General features: G+C 34.9%; 2 protein-coding genes across 2 annotated transcripts; both read right to left on the reverse strand.

Moving 5' to 3' along the window:
- Positions 1–891: 891 nt before the first annotated feature.
- LOC105057687 (elongation factor 1-beta-like) lies at positions 892–8,107 on the reverse strand. The gene is given in 6 exon segments (NM_001319916.1): positions 892–1,330; positions 1,429–1,542; positions 1,703–1,814; positions 2,971–3,052; positions 7,544–7,660; positions 7,948–8,107. Coding segments are annotated over 6 exon segments (675 nt in total). The 5' UTR covers positions 8,034–8,107; the 3' UTR covers positions 892–1,166.
- A 2,872-nt stretch (positions 8,108–10,979) lies between these two features.
- Positions 10,980–22,001, reverse strand: LOC105057688 (SAC3 family protein C). Its single transcript, XM_010940374.4, has 9 exons — positions 21,549–22,001; positions 21,185–21,285; positions 17,928–18,149; positions 16,679–16,897; positions 16,476–16,561; positions 16,142–16,238; positions 12,808–12,900; positions 12,537–12,691; positions 10,980–11,268 (listed from the first exon to the last, which is right to left on the reverse strand). Exons 1-9 carry the CDS (start codon positions 21,793–21,795, stop codon positions 11,265–11,267), a joined length of 1,224 nt encoding a protein of 407 aa, XP_010938676.1. The 5' UTR covers positions 21,796–22,001; the 3' UTR covers positions 10,980–11,264.
- Positions 22,002–24,307: the final 2,306 nt, after the last annotated feature.

Genomic DNA, 24,307 nt, shown 5'->3' on the forward strand with positions numbered 1-24,307 from the left:
AATTCCAGAATTCTCTTGGTTTCCAATTGATATCATAAATCAAATAGATGTCTGAATCAATCATGAACAAGGTCTACTTCATCCCCATGGATACCGGTTTGGACCGGTACCCTGAAATCATAGTTTGTGAAAAAAATTGCATATTTTACATGCTTCTTGAGGCGCAAGAATTTGTGATATTTAATCGGCTGAATAAGAAAATTGTCTGAGGTGACACTCGAATTTGAAATAGGGATAAAAGGACATGCAGCCCCCGCCTTACCCCTTGGCCAAGCCACCAAATCTGATCTAAAATGGATAATATTTTTATCCATCAATATTCTATTACTATTTTTATATTGAAGTTTAGATTATTTTCTCGGATTGAGTATAAAGCTATAAGCTTTCATGTCAAGACCCTATTGGCTGCGGGGGCCATTCTTCAGGCTGGTAAAGTCTCTTTTAACCTTCCTGCTTTCCTGGCTCATTTCCTCTCAAAAATACCTTCCGTAATTTCTGGAGACTTGGTAGTCCCTGTCCTCTTTCATCTCCTAACACAAATGAGGATGAAAATACACCGATGAGCAATCCAAACTACCTATTAGCTGCCATAAAAAATTTGGATCCCTAAAATGTCATTCAAACATTATTTTAAATTCTATTCAACCGAAAGCTTATAATTTCCTGGAAATCTCCCGATCCCATATGAACCAGGTGCATCCAAACAGGCTTTTATTGTTTACATGCATCCAAAACAATGCCACTATTGTTTACATGCAGGGCTTTAATGCCCATCCTGCAGATTCCCAATTGAAGGACAAGTGAAAACCAAGTTCACATTGATTGCTCTGATTATTCTGATCAACATGCTCATTATTCAGAACAAAGAACATCAAGAAACAGCTTCCCATTGTCATATCGACATTTACTCAGAAATTTCATCACGTAAAACACTTCATCTCATAGAGTTCTCAAAACTTGTAAAATATAATAAAATATCATGACAGCCGAAACGACCTTTCAAACAAAAGTACCTACGAATCCCCTTGGGGTCAGACAATAAATCTCATAATATTTTTCCAAGCCAAAGCCTAAAAAAAGATTCAAAAAACAGTACTACAAGGTTTTACCCTGAGAACACAATTACCTAATAACCGCTTCACCTGGATTAAATGGCTGAGACACATCTAGATTTTGTTGAAGGCCACAATGTCACAGCTCTGAACATATTCACTGCAGGACTCCACCGTGAGATGCTCCTCAATAAGGCTGTCAACTGATACGAGGTCATCTACAATGGTCAACATGATCTGCAGCTTCTTAATGCCATAACCCACGGGCACAAGCTTTGCTGCAGTTGATTAATAACAAGTCAGTTTTTAGTTTTTTTTTTTTAATTAAAAAAAAAAAGCACCACAATATAGATTGGCAAAACATAAGAGGACACACATGCTCCCCATAAGAGGCCAGGCATCTCAATGCTGCGAACAGCCTCCTCCAGCTTCTTCATGTCTGTTTCATCATCCCAAGGCTTGATATCCATAAGGACAGATGACTTTCCAGCTGACAACAAAAAATCAAATGAGCATTTTTTATTTAACTAGCAACTATGATAACCACGATAGTAAGACCACAATATAATGTGGTTGAATGAAAAAGGTTGAACATTTAAACTGTCTTCCTTAATGACAGACAAGCAAAGAACAAGTTCAGAAGAGCATACATTCTTTCTTCTTGGAAGAGGCTTTCACAGCAGCCTCCCGCTCCGCTGCCACTTTCTTCTCCTCCTCTGTCTCCTCACCGAAGAGGTCTATATCATCATCATCCTCTGTAGCCTTCAGGGAGCACATTAAGCATTCTTAAGTTGAAGATTGAAAGGTGAAGCATTTACAAAAAAATGCAAGATAGATTATGCTAGGACTGATAGACTGCAGCCAATCTAAAAGAATATTTCAAAATGGCCAACTTTACACAGTGAAAGACATTTGGTTGTAAGAAGCTGAAACAACCTATGCAAATGAAACTGTAACTCGATGAGCAGATTGTAATATAAGTCATGGAGCCACCCAACTCACCACTCCAGATATTAAGTCCGCATAAACTGATACTAATGGAAACCATGGTTAAAAAATAATCGCCATTATACAATGTTCCAGAGGGATCTTTTTCATTGTATCAATAAACAACAATGCTTCAAATAACAATGCTATTTGACCACTGTTTTGATAGAGTGATCATTATATAAAAGGAATAATGGTCATTATTTACCTCTTTAACTTTCGTTTAACAAAATACCATTATTTTAAAAATTCAAATCTTCCTAAGCTGGGATTTTTATTCAGTTAAACAGATAAAACAAAAAAAGTCCTTCTTCCATAGTGTTGTGGAACAAATAACAATGTTATTTCCACTATTGCATATTATTTCTTGTTGTAGTAGCAGATATTAGATGTTATAACTGATAAAAGAATATTTTATCATGCTCAAAACTGTAGTGAAGGAAATAAGTACATTATTTCCCTTTTTGACCATTACTCCCTCTTGCTATGGCAGATAAAAGTTGTTATAACTGTCATAATTTTAATCCATAATTATCTGAATCTTGACACTTTTTGGCAAATAATGGATGTTATAACCATTCTAATAGTTAATAATGGTTCTGGTGGGGACTATTATAACAGAACAATAGTGCTTGTTACTGAAACCTCGATGGGAGCACTTTTGACCGATATTAAATCAATATGATGATTCAAATGCACAACTTGGGCCTTTTCATATCAGGAGACAACAACTTGCCTTTAAAGAATGTAAGAATCATCCTTATCATAAAAAATATATGTTCATATGATTCCAACCTCACATTCCACAGATGGAGAATTGTTTTTGCAAAAGAAAAAAAAGGAAAGAATATCTGAAACGTCATCACCACATCCAGACGCCTACTCACAGAAACAACAAAAAGGAAATGAATGTAAAAGGAGAAAGGATTACCTTTGCCGATTCAGCTGCAGGGGCAGGAGCTAAGGATGCAGCTTGGCTTGTGATTTTGACTCCAACAGCATTACCGAGAAATCTGATTCATAAACAATGAATTGTCATGATACAGGGTAAAATAGAGTGCTGAGAAATTTTTTTTAAAAAAAAAAAAAGAAGAAGAAAAGATCGAAAACATCATACTCAAGAATAAGAAGCAATTTGACCGAATTAACACGTAAAAATGTATGTACAATATTTAACCACAACAATGTAAAAAAATATGTTGATATGCAAGTCTATATTAGTGGGAAAACGCAAAGCATGCTCATCATAATTTTAATCAGGTAAATGCAAAGCTACCATGGAACTCATTTTGGAAGCTAAAGCTGATCTCACACAGAGAACCTGTTTCCTATTTCCAGAATAAAGTTTTACTATTTAAAACTGAGACATGCCAATTACTAAACAATTTCTTAAATAATTACCATACATTTCAAATGAATAATCTGAATTATGCAGGCTATATCATATAACATAATAAATGCATAGACCAGTGTTCAAATATCCCAGGACCTATACTATATGCGAAGACCACCATGATTTCATGCTTCTTGAAATATACCTACTTGCTGTAATACATAACAAATTTCTTGTGCCAAAAGGATATAAACTATAAAGCAATTCACAATTCCATTCTAAATTTATCTCCACATATGACCTTGCAATCGCTGAGTACACAAAAAAATCATAAAGAAAGAAATAGCAAAATGTAACTTTTACATAAAGGATCACGATTCACGAATAATTAATTAACACAACACAAACCTAAATTTTTGTCTAAGGAGCCAATTGCACTCCTGCTCTCCTATTTTTTAGCACCTGGACTTTCTGCAGCATATTTCATAATTTGTTAATTCTCTAACTCCAGGGACTTCGCAGCTCCGTTGTTAGAATCGTATGAGTCACAATTCGACTCGTACGATTCGAAACGATTCTAAGCCAGGCTGAGTCGAACCGAAATGAAGAATCGCAAGAGAGGAAGAATAGTACCTGAATCGCGGACTCATCGGCTGAATCGTGCGACTCGTGGGGTCGTCCGATACCGTCGAGTCGGAAAAGATAATTCCCAAATCAATCGTTCATTGTTTTTGGAAGTGGAAGAGTCAGATTTTGGCAAAAAAAAGTAAGTCCCAAACCTTTGAACTTCTATTTGCAACTGTTTCTCCATTTTCTCCGACTGCTTTGAGTCTTCGAAGACTACGGCGAGAACAAGAAGAGAGCACGTGGGGAAAAGGAATCCTCAAAGCCTTCGAAGCATTCCTGCGAGTTCATTGTTCGTCTGATAGGTACCTCGAAGCCTTTTTCTTTTTTTTTTTAAATCTTTCTGTCTCTCTTCCCCAATCTCTTGATCTCTCTGTTTCTCTCCCCCGCTCTGTTTCTCTTCTCTAAAGCCACCACGAAGCCTTTCTTTTTTTTTTTAATAATCCGGCTGAAGCTTTTTCTCGAATCTTCCTACGAAGCCATGTACGAAGCCACTGATGAAGGCTTTTTCCCTTTTTTTTTTTTTTGATCGGACATTTGTTGTGGGCTGACCTGTGGCGTTGCCTATTGTTCCCGTGGGCCATGGCACAGCCACTTACAAAAAAAAAAAAATACACACACATAGCCAAGGCACAGCTACTTAACCAAAAAAAAAATTAATAGTTCTTACTTTTTAATAGTTTTAACTTTTTTTTTGAATATTTTTTACATTTTTTATCATTTTTTATCAAATTCATTACACAAAATAAGATATTATTATATTTTTTTATCATTTTTATAATGTTAATTTTGTTTTTATGCTAATATCTATTGTTTTATAAAAAAAACTGAATTTATTCTTGAATCTTACGATTTGAGTCACGATTCGAGTTAAGACATGGGCAATTCACGAGTCGAATCCCGATTTGACAACTATGCTTCGTAGTCCGTTCAAAGATTTAGCGAATGTGCATAGTCCACCACTACCCTATTTGATACAGGGATGAGGCGGAACAAATCCCTTAATCCACTTTTTCACACCACATAGCCATTTTATTTCCATGACAATGGCACATTAACCGGAGTGTAAGGGTTTTTTTTTTTTAGAAAAAAAAGGAGAAAAAGATGGCTAATTTTTTACTTAATCCAGTTTGCTTAGATAGCACTAAAATAGGATTATTCTTTTAATCCAAATATATAGGCTACACTTACTTAAAAGAGAAGAGAGGAACCAAAACTAAATGCAAACCATTAATTCATCTTTGTTATCTAGGAAATGGCATCACCAGTACAACACATAGAACACAATTACTTAAACCTATAAAGTCTAAAATTGAATATTGATTTGAAAGAATTAATTCAAACCCTTAAACCAAACTTGTGACTAAAGAATTTTTTTTTTAAAGAAAAATAACAGGCCATGATAACTTAGTCTAATCAAGTTGGATGCACCTAAAACTCCAGGATGTGCCTGGCAACCTGAAATTGCATATAACTAGCTAAATGAACTCCCAAATCACAAGTTATGACCCCTGTAAGCTGCAGCTGTAATTAAATCCAAAATGTGAAATAACAAAATTCAACTTTTAAGCTAAGAACTCATCATTCATCAATACCAAGCCACTATCTAATCCTATACCACACAAACTCTAGCGACTTACAAAGAAACCTTAAAAGCCTCATGCTGCATGAACATCTACAACATATGAGAATTTCTCCCTTATCATGTCCTCAGAATTTATAGCCAGTCCATCTCTTGCCCAAAATTATATTGGCTAGTAATCCAGCAGTAATTCATAGGGTTGACATCAACCTGGACATTAGTTGTAACATGTATGGAATAAGCTCAGAGGTTGGTGCCAAGATTTAAGAATTCTTCTCTATTCGAATCCTTCCTACCAAAGAGTATTCTACTGGAGTAAGAATATTTCCTTTGATGAGCCACAGACCTAATTAGCAGCAGCATGTTATCTTCCCATATAATATATATATTATCAGATTTAGAGTTACTCTCATCAAATTTACATCTCCAAATCAAACATCAGACATTCAAAATCTGATAACTAACTCAATTGCTTCACCAGACAATGTTATAAACTATACAAAATACAAGGGTTGTCAAAATCAATTGGGGTATACATGGACACCCATACATCATTGTCACAACCTGGTGCATACATTCAAAGATCATAAAATAAAATCCATGAGAAATTTGGATGTACCATAGATTCCATATGGAGACAAGAAAAGTGAATGACCAACTTCCCACTGTCCAGAGCACTGTAATCTTGTTCCGTATAGAAACAAGAAAAGTGACTGACCCATTTCACATGGTCCAGAAGTCTCAACATTTTTGGTTCAAACAGACCAAGCTTAGCTAGTGATAGACATCCAGAAGTTCTGGGCCTTAAAAGACATAATAAAAGCATATTTTATGTCAATTTTTGATTGCTCAATCACAAGAAGTTGGTATGAGTTTCGATTTCAAATTCGAGTGGGCTGCTTCAATTAACACATGTTTTATCAACCTAAGTAATTACAAATCAGTGAAGTCCTTATGATTTTCTGAAGAGGGAATCAAGACTATTCTTCTTGGTAGAGAAGTGATGCAATGGACCATCACAAAGAAACGGCAAGAATTCCATATTACTAGTGGTGAAGAACTTCAATTTTATTACATGCTACAAATCTTCACCAAAAAAAAAAAATGTGCATTGATCAGGTAGTTTGATGAGCATGCATATCACCAATAAACAACATCACTGAATTTTATGGAACAGAAATTTATCTCTACTGATTGAGTGGAGTAGTTAGCCTAGCGCCATGAAAGGAATGCATGAATCTTATTAGACAAAAATGTAAAAATAAAAATAAAAATTGCTGTTCATGAAGAAAGCATGAAAAGACTGTGTTAGAAACCACTGATGAGCATATTCACTAAATTACAGATTTTTTCCTTGGAAGACAGAGGCAAGTCCAAACATATCACAGATGAAAAGACTGTTTTAGAAACCACTGATGAGCATATTCACTAAATTACAGATTTTTTCCTTGGAACACGGAGGCAAGTCAAAACATATCAAAGTTGTACACCTTATACAAGACCGCTAACAATAACATCTCACAAAAAGAATGAGCAGAAAAGGAGGGTAACCAGTCGAACCACAATAGAAACACCAATCAAGAACAAACAGTACAATAAAAAAAAAAATGCTAGACTACACTGCTTCTAAAGAACAATAATCTGACAATTAAACAGCTCTTTTTATCCAATTGCCCTTTCCCTAGTCATAGATAGACTAATCCGAGCACACTTTCAAGCCAATTGCCAACATAATGAAGCAATTCTGACACATCACCAAACACTTAAACATTTAATCAGGATATCATCAACATGAGAACATTTATAACAGAATAATAAAGCAGATATCTGTCTTCCTAAAATACTTCAAATTTTAAAAATAATTTTTAAAATGCATTAAAGCATGGAGTATAACTCATAGCTTCACAGCTCAAAAGCAACAACTTAGAACGAAATCAAAGTCACAAAAGCATCTAACGCACCAACCTTGGAGCAATAATCGAAGATACACTCTCGTACCACCGGCACACATTCGGAAACTCCCCTCCTGGCCTTTTCGATACTGCTGCAAAGACTTTGATATCATCTCTGGTGATCTGATCTCTGAAAAAACCACAAAAACCCGTGAAAAATGCAACCTTTGGGCTAAAACACCAAATATACAGCTATCAAGATGCATAAAAGCATGAAAGTAACCAAAAAAAATTAACAAATCTATCCAAAAAGATTCAACGGATCCAGATCGTCAAAAGATCAGATTTTTGCAGTGTAAACACCCGCAATCGAAAGGCAAAAACGGATAAACAGAACGAATCATAGATCCAATTAAATGAAAAGAATTGAAAAAAAAAAAAAAAAAACGAAGTAAAGGATGAAGAGTAGCAATTCACCCGGAGATGTAGGTCTTCCCGGCAAGAAATTCTTCAAGGGTTTTGAGGCCGGCTTCGGTGTGGAGATCCGAGAAGGAGATCGCCATTGGAGCGGGTGCAGATGGAGCGAGAGGACGGCGGGAGTAGAGCAGAAACTCTAGGACGGTCACAAAAACCCTCGAACCGGAGAAAAAGGAGCAGGCAAGTGGAAAGATAGAGATTTATATATTGGGAGCCCTTAAAATGGTCCCTCACTGCGACAAGGACTCGGGAATAAATTAACGGAATATTCTAAGGAAATACTCTGGCTTTTAGTTATATGAGGTGCATGAAATGGACGGCTGATAATCATGTGATCTTGGATCATCATTCACCATTTCTAGGCATGTCAAAGTGTCATTGCTAGGCTCTTGGGCACTCTGAAGAGCTTAAAAGAACAAGATTAACTTCAATGTGCTTAGGTGCCTGCCATGACAAGCAAAAAAAATAATGATGGCAATCAGATCAATTAAGATATAAGATATATTAAAAATTTGTTGCGCTGAAATTGATATTTTTATTTAATAGATCAAATATTCAAATCTGAATTTGATCATTTTATTAAACACGTAAGCTGACTCAATCTACAATGCATGGAATCAAGTTAGATGGATTAAACAAGTTAATCATTGCCAACTCTAGGCAAAAATTCCAAAAAGAGTTAGCCTATGTCTTGGTGATTGTATGTGAGAGTTGCTTATATATCGGCATTGGTCATTTATTAATATACGGTTGGCATTAGACTTGGCAAGTTTGTCTCAAGTTAGATAATTCATATTTAACTAAGATGGATGCGGGCGAGTTTCCGATTATATATAGTCACTTTTCGATAGTTCATATTGCCTTCTCGTAGGGAACTTCATCTAAAAAGAATAAAAAGGAGGGGGACAATACACGATGGATAGCTCTATCTCAATTATCCTTATCCACAAATTCTGATGAAGGCAGGATTTGATCCTATGTAATTTGGTATAGCTAAGAAAAACTTAAAAGGTTTCATAAGCCTTAGCACTTTTTAGTATAAAGAGCAATTTAGTTCTCTCTTCTTAGACTTTATTTAGCCTTATTTGCTAATAGATTTATGATGCAAAGGCTTCTGCAAACTTGTCAAAGATTCATGATTGGCCCAAGTTTTACAGGATGAAGGGGTCATATGCCCAGGTAGCACACGTTTTTTTTTCTATGGAAGAATTTCCATTGGTAAGGGACAAAATTTGCTAATTTATTAGTGAAGTTTTCACCTTCCAATTGTGCAATATATTGCAAAATGGCTCTTCAAAGCCTCTACTAGTTCACATACTTTCATCTTTTTCTATTTTTCTTTGAGAAGATGGATAGGCAAAATCCATCTAATTTTGATTGGAGAATCTCATTGGACCGCAGGTGGACTTGGATCTCTCTCTCAATTTTGAGGTGGCAACATCTGTGTATTTCCCTGATGCACTCCAAACGAATTGATTCCTCCAACTTCCAGTCTTGCCAAAGGAAATCTTATATGCTTATTTATGGATACTAGCTTTTCCTAAACTATTATAACAAGCCTGAGATGATCCAGTCCTACATTCTTCGTATGGTTTGTATCCTGATAGATCAAAGATATCCGTGAAAACCATAATAAAATCAGAATGTTCAAGATTTGTAAGATGTCTATATGAACTTTACAGCAAGGAACAACGTTGTCATATTTGGACAAACTAAGTAAACTGAGAAGTCTTCCATGCAAAGGACCAGCCTATATTTCACGAGGTTGTGTTTATTGAAAACATTCAGCTTCTCGCAGATGAAGTTTGATCTTGGGTTTTGGATGCCAACACAACGCATCACATTCTTCCTCCAGGGCAATGTGCCCCTGCATAACAAACAAGTAAATATCCATAGATTTTTTGTAGGACTCGTTTGGTTCATGAAAAAAAAAAATTTCTCAAAAATATTATTTTTAAAAATTTATTTTTTAAAAATATGATATCTAAAAATGTAATCTTAATATATTTGATTGATCATGAAAAAATTATTTATATCAGAATAGTTTATATTTAGTTGAACATCTATTTTTTTTAAAAAAAACTGTATAAAATACATATTCTACCCTTAATCGATATAAAATCATCCTAATTTTTGCTTCCAACTTTTATAAATATTAATATAATATAACATTAGATCATAATAATTTATTATATTAATACGGTACTCATATATATACATTAATATTTTATTAATATAATATTAATATTTTAATATAATAAATTAACAAATATAGATATTAATATATATTAATATAAATATTATATTAATATTAATAAAAATATTATATAAATATTAATATTAGAATAATATTAATATATAACAAATATTATAATATTTATATTAATATAAATATGTCATTATTTAGTATTTTATCTTAACCATCTATTACCACCTTATAGAATTTCGACTATAAATTTTAAAAAAATATTATTAAAAAGAAAAACTAATCATTAATTTGCATACCATAAAAAATTCCAAAATCTACCTCCATCATGAATTTTTATTTCCTATGGAACGTGGAAAGTATACTCTCATAAACAAAAAAAAAATTATTATTTTTTTTTAAAATTCCAACCAAACAAATGGGCTCTCGTTCAATTTCTACAAATCACCTTTCCCCTCTCCAATTCATACCAACCAAACTAATCCATAATGCTATACATGGCTTGCGCTTGGCTTAAACCATCTCATATGAAATTTGGATAAAATCTAATTGACAAAAGCAATTAACAGCTTCCACGACTAGAAAAAAAACAGAAAAAAAACAAAGGGAAAAGGGAAAGATAAAAGGAGACAAATAATTCCTGTGATTTACATGATAATTCCTGCGATGGCTTAGACCAATAATGTTACTGAGGTCTAAAGGAGACAAAGTGCTGATAAAATGGCCAAAATAACAGCAGCAGCAACAATATTATTATATTTTATTTTTTTTCTTGGCGTGGTGATTGCGGGCAAGAATAATGCAGTAGATCTTAAGACTACCTGTCTTCCAAAAGAGAGAGAGAGTACCCTTCATTCTTCTCCATTGCTTAGTTTATACATGGACAATGATTATAAAAATAAGAAAGTTACAGTAGGCCAACTCAATTGACTCAACTTTTGCATCAGACTTCATGCGCCTAGATGCTTTTAACCATATAGATTCCATCATATCCCTAAAAAGCCATATACATTTACAAGTTATAGGCAACAGCGTCAGTGAAATTCGGGCTAGTGTTATGGATCAAATGGCTGTGGACACATGATATTCTAGTCCATGGGCCCGAAGCTTGCTACCTGCAAGAGAAAGAAGTGCATTCAAAAGAATGAGCATCAGCAAATTAAAGCTTTGAGGTCTTCATTGACTGAAAATCCAAATACATTGGGTAGCTAAAAACCTATTAAGTGACTTCTGCTATTCAAGTGATATACTGACTGATTTAGGCCATCAGCAATGCATTTCTTTTGAAACCATAGAGATTCAAATAATTTCACATATTATATATCAAGGTTTTACATACCACTATTTAGCCTCTTAAAACCTTATGCGCTTTTTCTGATCATAACCTTTATTTGCAATCCACCAACATTCATTTTTATCAGGGGATGACTAATCAATTAGAGATTATCAAAAGAATAATCATGTCATGATGGTTTAGCTTTAAGTTTGAAAGTTCACTTTAGATAAGAACATCTTTGGTTTTTTAGTCTGTTGGAATGTTTGATAAGCACGTTGGCTAGACTATACTTAAAAACCTCTTAACTTTATTGCTGGTGATCAATTAAGGTTATAAAATCTTTATGCAGCTTCAGAAAATATGGTGAAGAACTCTGTGTTCTTTCATGTAAAATGGGGACACATTAACAACTATGCTCCTAGTTTCTTTAAGGAAGGGGAAAAATTGCAGAAATGATCTCTGGTCCTAAGACCTGGACCCCTAGATTGTGCACACAACTGACCCGATCTGGATAGGTAATCAAAGAATTGAGGGCTGTTGTAACTGTTTCCTTGTTTGATACTGAAGATGCTTTGAGAAAACTTGGTATTTGATAGGAAGAACACCTTCTCTCTTTCTTTTGAATGAAAGAAAGTTCACTGTTATTCTAAAGTTGATGGAGAAAAAATTATAGCATTCTTAGTTGTTTGACCATTAAAGACACTTCCAGTTTGATGAATTAATTTTAGAATAGGGATCAATTGCAAACAGGATGATGAAGTTGATTCTAATTAAATGGCATACATCATGTTACACAATAAAGATCTGCTTAAACAGCATTTTTGCAAGAATATGAAAACCATAAGTGAACTAAATCTAGTACAGGCTGAAGACCTTCCCAAATTATCTAAAACCTAACAACACCCTTCAGGTGCATTTATGTTGTGTCTCTTTATATTTAGGTAGTAACATATCCATTGTTGCCTTTCAATGAGACATCCCACAAACTGATGGAAAAGGATGCTGCACATTGGATACTTCTGACTAATGTTACATGCTAAAATAGAGAAAAGATTGGGCTATTATTGAGCTTATGAAAAATAAGGACCAATGTAAAGACTAAGATACCCGTAATTATTTTCAGAATTGAAGAGGCTATAGCTTTGGAACCCTGCTTTAGGTAGACGGAAACTTGTCTGTTTGGCAGGTAAGAACTTAGAACCTGCTTCATCTGTGCTGGTCTCAAGGCCGCACTCATAGCACAAGGACTCCAGCTCTGCCTCCTAAATGGTCAAAATACAGGTTATCAACATAACAAAAAATTAAAGCAATGCTTGTCCTTCTATTAATCAACAATAGTCTAAGTTAATCACGAGTGGCAGAATAACAGAAATAGTACCTTGATCATTAAGATTTTAGATAGGTGTCTTAAGGGGTAAGGCTGAAGCTTGTAGCTGCCGAAACTAATATAACACAATGCTTGTCCACGAACCTTTAACAAGAGAAGCATGTAAACATTAATACTTATGGATTATAGAAATTCAAAACAAACTATATACTAAAGTGCCATTTGGAAAAATTCTTATTTTTTTTTTTATTTTCAGATACAGAAAAATAGAAACTTTATTTCCACTTTTTCTAATTTTTAAGAAATACAAGCATATTTGGCATGGTCAACTATTTTTAAAAATATAAACATCACTATGGTAGTGCAATGGTACTAGCAACATAGGTAGTGGAAGCGCCGGTGGTGTTGGCGTCAAAGGTGGCAGTGGTATGGCGGGTGGTGGGGGCACCAGTGATGTGGAGAAGATGATGACAATGGAGGTGGAAATGTGGTGAACATAATAGTCACAATGGTAGTGACAAGACTGCCAGCTATTTGGTGGAGGTGGCGAAGATGGCAGGGTGATGCAGTGGCAACAGCAATGGTGGGGGGTGCCAACAATATATAGGAGGCAACAATGATGGTAGTGTAGTGAAGCAGCAATAGTGGTGGATGTGGTGGTGGCAGTAGTAGAGGCGAATGCTGCATTGCTGGTGAAGACAATAGTGGTGGTTGTGGTTGTGGTGGTGTTAGTGGTGGTGGTAGAAAACATAAATTTTTTGTTTTTGAAAATGTTGAAAATAAATATTTCTTATTTTTATTTTTTCTGAAAATAATGAAAATAACTTTTGAAAAATAGGAGAAAAAACAATAGTATCAATGATATTTTTGTCTCCATTTCTATAATTTTATTTTTAGAAATAGAAAATAAATAGAAATGGTGCCAAACACCCTAAATACTCCTTCCAGGCAATAATAACCATATTTTAACCAACCGGGCTCATTCCAACTCTCTAGAGCTAGCATCATCAATCCCTCGTTGCCATATTAAGGGTCAAATGTCTGATAAATTCTAGCTTTCTCAAACCTTTCAAGCAAACACCCAACAAGAAAAAGGAAGTAGAGGGAAGGGGAAAATAGAGGAGGCATTAGATGCAGAAAGTAAGAACATAAAATTGAAAGGAAAATATAGAAGCACGAAGAACTTTGTTTTCCTTTCTATAAGTACATGACCCTGTATTTTTACCAGATGATATTCCCCCAAATAACCCAAAGTGAAGAAAGAAGATAGCCTTCTATCTGGAAATTCATCCGACAACCTTGCATTAGTTTTCACAATTAGCCCATAGATCATCATCTTGGAGTGCATGGATAAGCTTAACCTTACCTAGGACACACCCCTCAAATTTTTGTTGGTTTGCACATGAGACTTCATTGGATAGAGATCAGTGCACTATTATGAACTCTTATTGCAAGCAATCATGTAGCACAAGCATATTTATGACTTACGTCACCATTCTCCACTTCTTTTAAAATGAAATGATATTTCCATCAATCAAGCATTGCTCAAGCACAAAATATTGGACAAAGAATGACTTCAAGGTACCTTGACCGAAGCTCAGAGGAAAAGATGCCTAATAACTGGTGTGGAAAGGTATTACTCCAGATACATTTTTTCACAAGATCTTGGATTTTGCCACTACACCTAACAGGAAATTTTCAGAAGATAATATGGCAGCCAGTAACCAATCAATGAATCTCCGAGTCAGCCCAAGTAGGTTATCATGTTTTTGACCTTGTGTTGTATAGAAGAAATCAAGCGATCTCTAATAATGCCTTTGATGTGTAAGTGACCATAAACTGGCAGACCTCATTGACATAATATGTGACACACTGACATTAGGATGCAAGGATGGAAGATATTCCAAGATGCCAATCAAGATTGAACTTATTTTTCTGGTTGGGCAAGTGCTAGTTACCCTAGTTATATTGAGTCTTATCAGGCATCCTATGTGAAAATCCAGATTCTTCTAGTAAATTGATAAATAACTAGATTTAGTTATTCAAGAAAGCAGCAACAAATTCAAGAATGCTCAAGTCAAAAAAGCTAACAAATCTTTAAATTAAAGGACTGATGCATCATAACATTTAAATGAAAATTTTGCTTCTCATCATCAGGTCATAGATTATAAAACAATAACAACAAAAGAGCTGCATTGCCTGAGAAATAAGAATATCCAAAATTTTGCTAGGTCGATAGAAAGAATCAAAGGGTAATCAGGATTGAAACTTTAACCAATTACTGGAGTGCTTGATTTTATGCACGGGATGGTTTCCAACAACGCAATAACCTATGGATTTCTCCATAAAGACTTCTTAAAAATGGTATATAGCAATACACAATATGTCTGTGGTTCCAGGAACTGGATTTAAAGTCTCATCATAGTCCAATCCAAATATATGGTTAGTACTCTTTGCTACCATAAGCTTTACAACTCTGTTGATCCACTTCAGAAAGAGACCATAATTACTAGTACCTGCCGCTGAGGAAATGAACTAGTCCATTGAAATTTGTCACCGATCTGAAGGCATTTCTAAATCAGCATGGTAGCTTTTTCTAATTTATACTCTCATAATACAGACCACACCACAGTATAGTTATGTTGCACAGGCCAAAAAAAGGTCCTCCAAAAGAATTGGCCAGGATGGGGGGAAAGTTGGCCCTGTGAAAGCCCAGGCTAGCCTATCAGTTTTTTCCTCCCGTTCCTTCTTCTCTGCATTGGATGATGGGTAAACAGCCTTCTCCCCAAAAGTTGTACAGAACAACTCATACAGCAATTACTTATGACAAAATAGAAGGAAAAAATGATGGAGCTAGTTGACCACAGCACATTGTTACTCGAGGTGTAAGAAGTTTTGTGGTATCTGTGTATATTGAAGACTGAGAAATGGAAAACAGGAAAGATAGGCAATTGTAAGAAGGGAAAGGGAAAACCAGAATCAATCAAAGAAATAAGGGGAAAATGACTAGAAGTCCATCATGAGAACTTAAATTTTTTTTCCAAAAAAGGATCCAAAGTCAGAGAGTAAACACCTTATCCAGCAAGATCGACATAATCCTCAACACCAAGAAATCACGAATCTCCAAAAATACCAACTAAGCAAGTCTTCCAAATTATGTCTAGTAATAATAGCAAAATGCTTACACATTCAAAGAACTTGCATAATGCAGTTGAAGCTTTGTTAACAGGACACCTTAAAATGGATGTTGTGCCACAGGCAATGATAAAGCCAAAGCATATTAGACCTAGGCAACACAGAAACAAAGGGCCACATGATAATGAAGCAAACATGGATGGATCAATAGGAGTCTAAAAGAATAAAGCCAATAAAAGCATCAAACAACCTCATTGAGAAAAGGTTCCAGAAGACACAACTGCAGATCAGATGCTTCAGCTGCAATGGTACTAAAGAAACGCTTATAGTTGCCCACTTGAGAGTACCTGACATCATAAAGGTGTTCTCAGAGTAAATTCTGTTACTAATATATGAAGATGTCCAATCAATCACATATATGTAAAAAAGAAATTTTACTCGCAAAAGTTGCAGTATAGGAGAAAGAAAGAAGTCCATCAAGTTACCAACACATAAAAGAGGGGCAAGAAAAGAGGCATGATGGAGTTACTACAAACATTTTGAATTGCATAGAAGGTTTGACACTGTATGATTCAATAACTTACCTTAATAAACTCCTAGCGAAGCACATTTCCTTTGACTGGAGAACTGGAAGAGCTAATTGGGTATACCAAAAAGAAAGCGAATCCCCCTGTATATAAATGTAACATGTAAGGTCAAGTGGTCACGCAATCTGCTCAAGCTCAGCATCATCACGGGCAAGAACAAAGTAGTAGTATCCACAAACAAGGCAAAGGCAGATACTGACCATTTTTGGGATCTTATAACCCAGATGGAGAAGTACATAAAATGAATAGAATTCAGCTTTCTTGCCTATGGACTTGGATCTTTGATTAATATCATACATATCAAAAAGTGACAAGAGGCATTTCATCAGCTGTTCCATATTGAGGTAGGACAAGGAGGATACATCAGACTTGCCACAGCACCTGCCAAGTTTCTTGTGCGATATGATATGAAATTTAACCTGAAAAAGTCATAATAGATATTAAATAAACAATGCATCACTAATGTTTTTAAACATGCAAGACTGCAATGAAAGAAACCACAAATTTACATTAGATCAACCAGATGCAGTAACAAAAGGATTGTAATTTTCTTAATTACATTAATAAGAATAGCCTCCCAGAAACTTCAATGTAAAGGGCCAGCAGGCTTGCATACAGCAACACAAAACTATATAATGGAAACATTGATGAAAAAGCAGAAAGCTAGATGCTGTGAGAAAAAAAATGTAAGCTGAATATGAATTTTCAGATTGAAATGTGTCATAGATAGAAAGTTGAAGGACAGGAGGCTTACAGATGAGGTTACCACTCAAACATATTCATGAGGAAGAGTAATAAAACAGCAAACAAGTCCTATGCTAGCTTAATTGTCATTTTCAAAAATGGAATATAAATATATAATGGATCAGTAATCAAAGATAACCCATGCAACTAAGTTTAGGTGCCCTTACATTTGCAAATTTCTCAGTTTTGATCAGGAATTGAAAACTTACTGGAGTTTCACTGTTCTTGTCCTTCAAGACCGTTAACCTAAGGTGCCAACTTCTTACCTCATTATCTATGATCTGGCCTACCATTACCTTTTGTGTCAATAAGACAATGACGACAAAAAAAAAACAAAAACAAAAACAAAAAAAACAAACAAATGATCTCACTGAAAAAGAAAGGAACAAAGAACTCGCAAAGCAGTATGAGAAATCTCCGGGCAATTTTTACAATGTCCTTAATATTCTCGAACACTACAACTAGCACTGCTTGCTTGAGTGAAAAGTTTCAATAATTTATGGAAAAAGGATATCTTCTCAATCACAAAAGAGGTAAAGTCAATCCATTATGTCATACACTAAAACATAGGAAACTTAGAAGGTGATGCTTATCACAGGTATGCAAAGTGTAGCTCTTAGAATTAAAACGATAATGCTCAAATTTTCTTAGCATGTTTACAATTCATAAAAAGGGCACTGAAAGAGGTCAGAAAAGAACCTATACCATATCTTCGTACATACAAATTGCTTGATCATTAATAATGTTCTGCATGCTGAGATCTTGTCTGATAGACCTTGTCCTATCAAAGATGAAATCATGCACCACTTCAAATGGATGTTCTGGAGAATCCATTAAATCCAAAAGATACTTTAACGTGTTTTGCAGAACTGGGAGAGCCCGGATATCTGATGCCTGCATATGTGTGGTAGAGATAGTTCTGCAAAACTAGAAAAAGATGAAGGGTGAAACATTTATATTCAAATCATCTAATAAAAAATTAAAGAGGTAAGATTCACAATGACAGCCATATATCATACAAAAATCTTAGGAGATGTAAACATGCAATTGATCATGCTTGCAGTCTGCAGAGAGTTTTCTTAACCAGAAAAGCCCCCTAAGTCTTGCTTGTGAATGACTTGGAATATGAGCTAGTCCCAGTGAACATCAATGATCTCAATTTGTTTAGTTAATGAGGCACATAGAAAACAACCTATAAAAAAAAATCTTTTTCAGATCAAGATATCATTCAAAGTTTCAAACAGTCATATAAGAGACAGTTAAGCAAAAACCATGCTGCCTATATTTGGCAGCAGGAATCTCCCAACAGGGTGGTGCATCTGCTTGGGAATCTATTCAGAAACCCATCCCTGCACCCACTTCCTAAGTGTTTCTTATTAATAATTATTTTATGAGAGCTGCTTCCTAGTAGCCACACTCCCAAACCTGCACACATTTCTGGGAACTAAGACATTATATAACTCTATAATACATGATACTATGGTAAGCTATACTGGTCAGTGCCCATATGTATCGAACATATCGGAACTAAAGCACACAATACAGGGGGCATACCCAGTGTCAGTACACTGGACTGATCATTGTACCAGGCATATTGACAGAACAAGTTTCTACAAGCTCCATTTATAACTACAAGCTGAAAATATCAGATCTGATAAATTTCCAAATGGTCTCTTCCTGCTACCAACCAAGCAAAGCACATTGCTATCATTTTAGCTGAAAATCATAACCTTACAGGCTTTTACATAATAATAATCCAAAATTATCATACATCCTACTGTCTTACAACTTAAAAAGATGCCTTAATGTTTTCTTATATCCAAGAAAAAAAGCACAAACATAGAATGTAGTTTGTGACAAACCAAAGGAAAGAAAAAAAAATATGTGAATCTTAATGTCTCAGAATCTTAGTCTCCTAGGAGGTAGAAGGAGTGGCATTTTCTTCAATGTAATACAAAATCATAGCAGCTTATATTTCAAAGGCCTTTTGAAAATACAAATTTTGTTGTCCTTCTTCCAAAGAAGAAATACAACTTTTGCCTTGATACATCTGGCTGTTTATTCGTATATAAAAAATTTATATAGCCTATGAAGCCATGACAAATAAAAATTTCTACAGTGACTAGAACTATTCAAGCATAAGTTTTTTCCCTTCCCTATAATTTTATAAATTTCTCTTTTTTCCTGCTTTCTCCTTTGAAACCACTGACCTAATAAAACTTAAATCTCAAAGTTTTTTTTTTTTTTTGACTGAGGAAAAGAACAAAATTGTAATTTAAATTTGAGAACCTCCAAGTCCAGAATTGAGAAACAATTTTTTTCAGTTGCAATATAATTGCAAGATCCACTAATAAGTGAAGAAACAACTCACACTAAGAAACATCAGGCTACCTCATTGCTAGGTGCATTTTACAGCAAACTGATGAAGCTTAATCAATATCTTAATCATGTAACCACATAATAATATTTTACTGCCCAATTTCAATTGTCTCAAACTGTAACATTTGATATGGGTCAATGTTTGACTCTCCAATTTTCACAAAACAATGTTGAACAAGACATCTATGTACATGTGTAATTGCATTACAGCCATGTCTCGCAATGCAGTTTGGAATGAGTAAAAAATGAATTTCATTGTTTATATCTATTTTGGAGCAAACAAAAGCAGCCTAACCTCATAGTTTTAAGTTTTAGCTGTCAAAATATTTGATCAGGGTTTTTTTTTTCTCAAGATTTCAAGAATCCAAGTATGGTCCACTGTCATGGTTGCAGCAGTAAACTTGTAATAGCATGTGGAGAGATGCTAAGATACTCTTGTGACCAAAAATAGAAGATCAAACTGAACTAGGATTTCTTATCTCCTACAAGTAACATATTCTGCAGCAAACATGCATCACTTTCAATAAACAGAATAAAACATATAATCATATGCTACTCTGTAAGTGTAACTAACAAAGAGACAAGAAAACACAAATTTCACAATACTGAATTTTGAACACAAAATCTTGAGCTCCCATTGCTAATCGACGATTTCCTCTTTTTAATATAAATAGGTAGTATTTATCCAAATAATTATAAATACATTAATTAATTATGGCTTCATAAATGAAAACTTAATCCTCGCCATTGTCATTATGTATTTGCGTAGCTTCATATTCAATAACTGCAACATCCCATCTTTGTGTCAAAAATTGAATAACACCTTGACCTTTAGCAACAATTCGTATATCAAACAAAATTCCTTGTCTCCATCACACAAAATGAAATGCTAGAAGAAGGATACTGATTATTTCATTTTTTTTTTCTTGAGAAATGAGAATTGACTAGTGGCCTAGTGGGTGAATTTAATGAATTTTTGACTAAAGGAATGCTCAAGACACAAGGGCACTATCTTTGTAGGATATGTGCAGTTGTAAACAAGTTCATTCAGTAATGGGTGATTCCTTATGGCTCCTATTAAACATCCCAAGGCCTCATCCAAAAAGGCTAGCTGGAAAGAGTTATTTGGATTCCTTAGCCTGTATAACAGAAGGTGTTACTTAGGTTCTTTGGCCCTATATAAGCACCCAAAATTTGACTAGTGCATAGCTGATGTAGGACAAAACATATGTCCGCATGGGTCCTCACACTATCAGAAGGACAAATGTCTATACGGAATCTTTAGCGAAGTATGAACAAGCCAAGTTTAATTACACAATCAATCACACTGGGCACCAAACTCAACTACAAAGACATATTCTTGCAAAGGGAAGTGCTGATCTTGGCACCCCTCCCCCCAACTCACAAGTATCAAAAAAGGAAGGAAACTAACAAAGTCTTATTTAGTTGATTTGAAGTCCATTAAATGCACTACCTACAACTGAGTGTCCTCTCCCAGAGATAAAATCCTAGCAACACTATCATCCCCGTTTAATTATACTTTCCTTAACAGCATAAAATAGTAAAAAAGATCAAGATTTCACCTTTTTTACAGCAAGGCTTGGAGAAGTTCTAGCCGGATTTCCATGTAACCTTTCAAACACTGCCAAGTCTCTAAGCCGCTCGCGCTGAGCTCGCTCCTTCTCTGTGATAAGCATGAGCTCAAATTGTTAAAAACCAGCCCAAAATCAAAAATTTTGCCAATTATGAACAGGACAAACGCTCCTACCTCACTGCTGATGGGTTATATACTATAAACACTACACCACTATCAAGTGCAACCCCATCCATTCATAAATATCATAGAATTTATAAGTGTTGGATCCAAATTCGATAAATTGAGCTCAAAATAATCAAAAAAAAAAAAAAAACAGGAATTTTGAATTTGGGAGGAGAGAAGGGATGTACCTGGACACATATCGGAGCAAGTTCCAACCAAAGCTGGTGGGTCTGGAGAGCAGAGGTCGTCATCATTGTGACTCCGTTCGCGGATTGAAGAACTCGGATTGGAGCTCTCTTCGACGGCAGCAGGGGCTTCTTTACGATACGGTGGACGAGGTTTCCATGAATTCGAAGAGGAAGGCGGATTGCGGCGGGTTTCCCTTGCTCGCTGAAACCCGGATTTCTCGGCTCTGTTCCTATTCTTCTTCTCCATCAACAGCTCTGCCTCTATCTCTCGTTGTAAAGGTCGGGAACTGGGGGCGCCAGGGCTTTGGATGGCTGATGCTTCTCTCTCTCTCTCTCTTTTTTCTTTTTTTTTTTAGGAAAAAAGGGGGCTAATCTCGATTTCTATCCTACATCCACCCGATCTATCTGATTTAAACCAAACGTAAGCATCCGTCTCCTTGTCCGACGACAATTGATAATTCCATGAGTATTAGGAAGAACTTAGACCGTGTTTGGTTATGGTTGGACTCTATAATGGGAATAGGGATGACTAACTCAGCGTTTGTTTGGAGGAAATTTTATCCTAATTGTAATTTAAAAAAAAAATAAAAATATCTCGAACCCTAAAATTTAATCTCTATTTTTTTTAGAATTCAATTTTTATTTCGATTTTAACTTCGATTCGAATCATAAATCAAATAAATTTTTAATTTTAATTTCGATCATAAATTAAATATATTTTTGATATATATAGTGTATATCAAGCACGTTTGGTTGGAAAAAAATTTAATTTTAGAATAAAAATAAAAATAATTTATTCTGTTTATGTAGTTTAGTTGGGAGCATCTTATTTTCATTTCAATTTCAAAAAAAAATAAAAATTATTCCAACCTCTTAAAATCTAATTTTTATTTTTTTATTTTAATTTTAATTTTGATCACAAATTAAACATATTGAGAGTTTAGTCATTTTGATTTTTTTTCTCATCTATTTTTATTTCGATTTTGATTGTGACTCCGAGATTGAACTAAACATGCCTTTATATTAACTTTGCACTAACTTTAACATGTTATGGGTATTTTTTTAGAAATACTCATATATATTTTATTCAGATATATTTGTTTTATATAAATTATATTTAAGTGTGAGAAACCAAGAGCTAAACATTAAAGGGCCATTAAAATGGTGGGATGGCAATAAAAATTTTATTCAAAATTATTAATTCTAAGTAATTTTGTATCAGACAACAACGACAATCAAGGACCAAATATTAGAAGTCCATGCAATCTTTTTTGGTACCATAATGTATTAAATTGAAGTTTTTGGTTTATCTTTGTGATGGTTCTTGATGGTGTAGTCCTATCTCGCTACGGTGCAGTCATGGCCATCTTTATGTGAATCAAATGTTCTTCTTCTCTGAATGCAATTCTCTACATAAGTAGTATGATGTCAATTGTTGTGGATCACCATCTCGGTCTTGATTGATTATGTCTTCGATCTATATTGAGGACTCGGATAGCTCAATCCTCGATAAGTATAGAGACAACAAGAGGTCAATTTTGGTCGATCTGAAAGAGTCGTGTGGACCGGCCTGCATGCTCCAAGGTTATTCCTTTATGGGTGGTAGCTCAAATCTTGATTCTGACTAAGGTGATTAGAAGTTGGTCGTAGCCGACCTAAAACAGATACATTCATAAAAGATTACGATTCTGATTGAGAAAGAGTCCATCATCTTCGCAGTTATTAGAAAGTCTAGATAAAAAAAGAGATCGTCAAAATCAAATCACACCTTGAATGAAAATTAACAACTGGTTCCGCATTGCAAACGTAGGAACGATCGCGGCCAGCTGATCCGCACGTAAATATCCAGAAATCAATTAGTCCCTTGGGCGTGCACAACTCAAATTCTCCCTTTATAAATAGAAAAAAATGAAAACCCCAGAGTAAGCTCTTAAGAGGTCTTTCTCCCTCTCTTTATGTTCTCCATTTCTCTACTAATTTGAGCGTCGAAAGATTCTTGTCGAAAAATACTCTGATAAAAATTTTTTACGGGTCTTGTTCTAATTTCTAAGTCCTTCTCGTGGATGGCTCGATTCTAGCAGAAGATCAATGCTCTCCATCTCTACTGAGGAGATTCATCCGAGGAGACCACCTTCGGCCTCAGGTACGGGATTTGACGGCAACATCAACAAAAATAAAAGAAATCTAATGAGGATCCATGCAACTCTAGTCGGATCCGATAAAACTCCAGCAAATTATCTTGGCTAGTTTATCTTCTTTTATATTAACTACTTCTAGTTTCCTTTTTCCACGTAACCATTTATTTATTTACTTTATCTCGTTTGAATCCAAGCAGCTGTAAGACAAACGAAAGATGTTACTTTATTTATTTTAGTTGCTGAGCTAATCTTAAGTCTTAACACCATTGGACATCTCAAATTGTCCCTTGCAAGAATCCTCAACTTAACGCTTCTGCAACATCAATTAAATTAATCCCTTTAGCTTTCGTACACGCATCCTAACTTCACGTAGCTGGATCATCGGTCCTATCGATCCTAGCCCATGTTTTTGCCGATATATATATATATATTTGATTGAAGCCCATAAATTTTTTCATACATCAAAACCGCATCTAGCAAGTGTATTGTTCATTCAACTTTGGTATATTATTTTACTGTCGTGCAGCCATGCTTTCTATGTGCTTATTGAAGCCAAACAACATGCTGGCAATCGAGCATGGTTGGAACCTAAGTTAAACTAGCAAAAGAAATTAAAAAAAA

Source organism: Elaeis guineensis, chromosome 14 (assembly GCF_000442705.2).
Source record: "Elaeis guineensis isolate ETL-2024a chromosome 14, EG11, whole genome shotgun sequence".
NCBI lineage: Eukaryota > Viridiplantae > Streptophyta > Magnoliopsida > Arecales > Arecaceae > Elaeis > Elaeis guineensis.